The 5409-nt window shown below is 43.6% G+C and overlaps 1 protein-coding gene across 1 annotated transcript in view; it reads right to left on the reverse strand.

Annotated features, from left to right (window-relative positions):
- Window positions 1–3331: 3331 nt before the first annotated feature.
- Sumf1 (sulfatase modifying factor 1) overlaps window positions 3332–5409 on the reverse strand; it is a 91934-nt gene continuing 89856 nt past the window's right edge. The window contains exon 9 of the mRNA XM_005364965.2: window positions 3332–4915. Coding sequence (XP_005365022.1) covers window positions 4805–4915 — 111 coding nt within the window. The 3' untranslated portion in view covers window positions 3332–4804. The remainder of the gene's footprint in view (window positions 4916–5409) is intronic.

Genomic DNA, 5409 nt, shown 5'->3' on the forward strand with positions numbered 1-5409 from the left:
ACCGAAGAACGGAAAATGCAAGTCAGATACTATACAGACACTCGCTGCTTCATACAAAACAGTACCCACGTGGCAGCTAAAAACTGTTTGTAACTCCACCTCCAGGGGATTTGATATTTTCACAAAGACATACATACAGGCAAAACACCAATGCACATAAAACAAAAATAAATAAATCATTTTTTAAAAAATGGGCTAGAGAGCTAGCTCAGAGATTAAGAGCACTGTCTGCTCTTCCAGAGATCCTGAGTTCAATTCTCAGCAACCACATGTTGACCCACAACCATCTATAATGAGGCTCAGTGCCCTCTCCTGGAGTAGAGGTAGAAAACTGTATTCATAACAAATGAATTTTAAAAAAGTGAGGACAATCCCCTGGATCCAAATTTGACTATTATTTTCTTTCTTTCTTATATTTTTTGGCTCTATATTTCTTTTCGCTCGTTTGTTTTTGAGACGGTCTCGTAATTACGTGGCTCTGGCTGTCCTAGAACTCACTTTGTAGATCAGGTTCCCGGCTCAGTTTGACTTTTGATGGAAATGTTCTCCATTAGAAACACATGCCTTTAAGTGCTTACATTCTAGAGAAGGGAGAGCAATTGTCAGGGGTTAGAGGAACACAAGACTGAAGAGCTGTAACTCTAGTTACAAACGGCAGTAGGGACTTCACTACAGTCCTGGTTTCATTAAGACACCTCCTTCATAAGTGCCAATGTGAGTTTCCTAAGTAGTCTGCCTCTACCTACGTATTGTTTCTCATGTGCTGTATGTGTGCGCCTGTGTGTGTACATCTGTGTTGTGGGAATTCGGTCTGATAGTCAACTGTATTGGGGGCGGCTTGGCGCAAAGAGCACGTGGTCTTCTCTGGGGATATGTGACCGGATAGTAAGGTGGTTTCTTGGATGGTGTGAGAGCTGGCAAAGGCAGAGCTTGGAGCTTCCCCATTGCTTTTGGGGAATGAGGTTACATCAGCAGTGGAGGAGAGTGGGTCCTGCAGCGGGAAGAGCAGAGCAGCTGGTGATGTGGCCCAGATTCCTCATTCTGTATTGTAATCATTGTGCACGGATTTTGATATTAATAAAAGGTAACACAATGCCAGACTTCCCCTTTACCTGGCACTCCTGTGTGTACCTTTGTGTGTATGTGCTTGCATTATGTGTGCCTGTGTGTTTGTCTGTGTGCATGCCTGAGTGTCTGTGTATGCCTGAGTGTGTGCCTGTGTGTGTGTCTGTGTGTATATGTGCATTATGTGTGCCTGTGTGTTTGTCTGTGTGCATGCCTGAGTGTGTGCCTATGTGTGTGTCTGTGTGTGTATGTGCCTGCATTATGTGTGCCTGTGTGTTTGTGTGTATTTTTGTGGGTCCATGTGCCTGTATGTATGTCTGTATGCATATGTACCCGTGTTATGTGTATGTATGCAGTTTTGCAGGAGATAAAAACTTTCAGCATTAATTGCTTGACTGTGCAGTGTCCCACCCAAACTCAGGTTTTGAACATTCAGTCCCCAACTGGTGGTTCTATTTTCAGAGGTTGCAGAAATTTTACAAGGTAAGACCGAGCTGGAGGAAGCAGGTCAGTAGAGGTGTTTCTGCAAACATTATCCCTAGGATCCCTTACCTCTCTCTGCTTCCTGTCTTCCACAAAGTAAATAGCCTCCTCTTCTACATGCTTCTGCTGCAATGATCTGTCTCCACCACAAGCCCAGAATCAGCAGGTCCAAGGATAAGACAAGTAACTAACACATTCAGAATCTCATTTATGGGACGGAAATGTAAAACTGTTATTATTACATTCTGCCTATTCATATGTCAATGTGATTATGAGAGTATGCTATAGTCAACTAGATATGTGGTTCTTAAATCCTAGAATATGCTAGGATTTTGATGAAATGTTCTCCAGTACCATGCTGCTGCTAAAAATTTAGCTAGAAGGACTGCCAAAAACTATTCAAGAATATTTATGATGTATAACATTAATTAACAGGGAAAAGAGGCCAAAATATATACTCTATAAAGATGTAAAGCACATTACAGGTGTGTGTGTGTGTGTTCACACACATAAACAAAGGTGGGAGGTAAGAAGTAAAAACAAAAACAGTACAGGAGTAATAGAGACTTTAAAAATAAAAACCTTATTTCCTACAGAAGCCACTTCCTACAAGTGTTCGTTATTTTTTCCTTTTGAGTGGGATTAATCATCACTTACAAGTTTTTAGAGAAACAGTTTATATTCACAAAGTAGTCATAAATGTGTCCACATATATACGACTACTTTGTTCAGAGGTTGCATAAATACACAGCCACTGTCAGGCACAGTAGTGCATGCCAATAATCCCAAACTTGGAAGGCTGAGGAAAAAAAGGGAGTTCAAGGTCAACCTAGTGAGTTTCAGACCAGGCTAGGTTACAGAGTGAGACCCTATCTCAAAAACCAAAGGTGGGTTAGTAAAATGGCCCTGAGACTAAAGATGCTTGACACCAAGCCTGAAGCCTTGTGTTTGATTCCGAAGACCCAACAGCAGACTCTCCCACCAGCTGTCTTCCTGTCTTTGTGCATGCACAAGTACACATGTGCTCACATATAGTATGAGGTGAGGGCTGGGTGCCACTGCCCGACTAGCTTAGCCCCCGAAATAACCAAACAGAAATTGTATTAATTAAAACATTGCCTGGCCCATTATATCCAGCCTCTTCTTGGCCAACTCTCACATCCTGGTCTAACCCATTTTTACCAATCTGTGTAACAGCACGAATGTAATATGAGCTGCAGGTCTGCTTTTTATCCCGCCTGGCTCCCCCTACCAGCTAGCTTTACCCGAAATAACAACACACAAACTGTATTCTTTTAAACACTGCTTGGCCCATTATATCTAGCCTCTTCTCGGCTAACTCTCGCACCTGGACTAGCCCATTTCTAATAATGTGTGTAGCACCCCAAGGTGCGCTTACCGGGAAGATTCTAGCCTACGTCCATCCTGGATCGGAGTTCATTGCGTCTGCCGCGGAGAGGGGAGCATGGCCTCTGCTCCAGAGAGGAGATCTGTCGAGTCTGAGCTCACTTCCTCTTCCTCCCAGCATTCTGTTCTGTTTACTCCACCCACCTATGTTCTAACCAATAAAATGGGCCAAGGCAGTTTCTTTATTAGCCAATGACCTTCCTCCATCACATGAGGTCGTGGCTTACAGGGAAAAACCCTAACCAGCATCAGTCTCAGACAGGAGTTTCATGGCGCCTGCCTGTCTCTGCTTTCTTCCTCCCAGAATTCTGTTCTGTCTTCTCCTACCTGAGTCCTGCCATATCAACTAGGCCAAGGCAGTTTCTTTAATAACCACTGAAAGCAACACAAATACAGAAGGACCTCCTACACCCCTCACACACTAATGTAGCTTTTAAAGTAAAGGGTAACAGCAACAGTGTTGAATAGTTAGTTCTAAGTATTACTTGATTGACATTTTGAACAGCTAACATGAAGATAGCCTTTCTTCAACTGCCGGGCTAAAAACAGCGCAGGGACCTGGAAACCTGGGTGGATTCTAAGAAAGCCATTGCTCTGAAAGAAGTGTCTTCCTGGCATTGACGCATCTGCTCATCAAAGCAATGCCCTTGACTTTGCATCCTCTATTGTGGCAAGAAGTAGTGAGGTTATAATGGGTTCCTAACAGAATGTCCTTGCTTCGCAGAATAAAAATACCACAAATACCCATGGATCAAAGGTATCAACGAACCTCTGGATGTAAAAATCATTTTCAAGCAAACAAAAAATACAAGCATCACATTTTTAAAAAAAGGAAAACATAAAGGAGGGAATGAGAAAAAAAGTTGAGCAAGGAAGAAAGAGTGAAGTCTGATGGGGGGTACCAGTTTATTTGACATAGTGCATGATTCAAAGCATCTGGTATCTCAAAGTCAACGAGACTTCCCATCTCTCTAGTACAATTTAACGAACACTCCGAATGCAGTCTGTTCAAGGCCTTCGTACCCGGAACTCAACACTTTCCCTAATTAGTACACATTTCACATTCTCTGAAGGCTTAGGGGCGAAAGGGAAAGAGGGCTTCAAACTGTCCCTCTGAGCCAAAGGCACTTAATGCTAAAAGATAAAGGACAGTAGAGTCACTCCACAGGCATTCCTGTGTGTTCAGAACTCTGAACTTGAGTGTCCCCATCACTGGTCCACATGAGATTTGTCACAACAATGTAAAAGACACTGATTTCCACAAAAGAACAAAGTGCAGCAGGAATATAAAAGACTCACACCCTACCCTTTCCTGAAAATAATATAGAAGAGGATTCTCACCTTATATCATTAGTATAACCCATGGTTCACACATGGCAAAAAAATAGCTAAAAAATAATCTGCCATAAATTCTCACTATGTAATCACAATACACTCTGCTATTACACATAGAATCTGTGAGTTGGAGAGAGTCTCAGAGACCTTGTTGTCCATCCCCTCATTTGATGATGGGGACAGAAGCCCAGGCAGATGAAGTACTGGTCCCCAGGGCCTAGCCCTGTGGCAGAGTCTGGGGCAAGACTTCAAGGTTTTCAGTTCTCTCCTTCCTCTTCAAAAGGCTCTCAAAGTAAAACATGGCGATGATCCCCAAAGATGCACCACACGATAAAGCACAAGCACTGACACACGTCAGCAATTTGGTCACGCAAGACAGTTCCTTTGGCCACTGGGCAGACATGTTACTCTCTTGAAGTGGGAATTCTCTATACAAGATCTGTTCGGAGTTCGGGAGGAAGCCGGTTGCAAGTTAGAAACCATTTCCTGGATCTGGAAAGGCTCCCGTTGGCTGTCAGTCCACAGAGGGCAGATGGTCAGCCGCACAACGGAATCCCAGGTTGGATGCAGAGCTATCTGGTGTGTTCTGGCTTCGAGCGGCACAGCGGTACCTATAGCAATAGGACTGTGAGAGATAACAGGCCGTAAGAGATCTGGAACCTTGGCTTAAGGCTTAGGGCACGAAAGTACCTGGTACAGAGAAGGCAGAGCTCCCCTGAAATCAGAGCTCCCCTGGATGGCCTTCCTACACACTCACTGTAATTTACGCTTGGCAAAGGCAGCACATTCAAGAGTCAACCAGTCAGTATTTTTCACCTTAAAAATACTACCTACATAGAGTAGAAAGGCCTCCACCACTTACAACACCCAAAAAAGCAGACAGTAGCCACCCACGGCTACCCACGTGATCAGATAGTCACTAGCCACTGAGAATCATATTTTATGATTTACATTATTGATGTGGGAGTGTCATATATCAATCTGTTGATTTCATTGGTTAAGTAATAAACAAACTGCTTGGGCTCATAGTTTAGAACATAGGTGGGTGGAGTAAACAGAACAGAATGCTGGGAGGAAGAGGAAGTGAGCTCAGACTCCACAGCTCTGCTCTCGGGAGCA

Source organism: Microtus ochrogaster, unplaced genomic scaffold, assembly GCF_000317375.1.
Source record: "Microtus ochrogaster isolate Prairie Vole_2 unplaced genomic scaffold, MicOch1.0 UNK1, whole genome shotgun sequence".
In the NCBI taxonomy this organism is placed as follows: Eukaryota; Metazoa; Chordata; class Mammalia; order Rodentia; family Cricetidae; genus Microtus; species Microtus ochrogaster.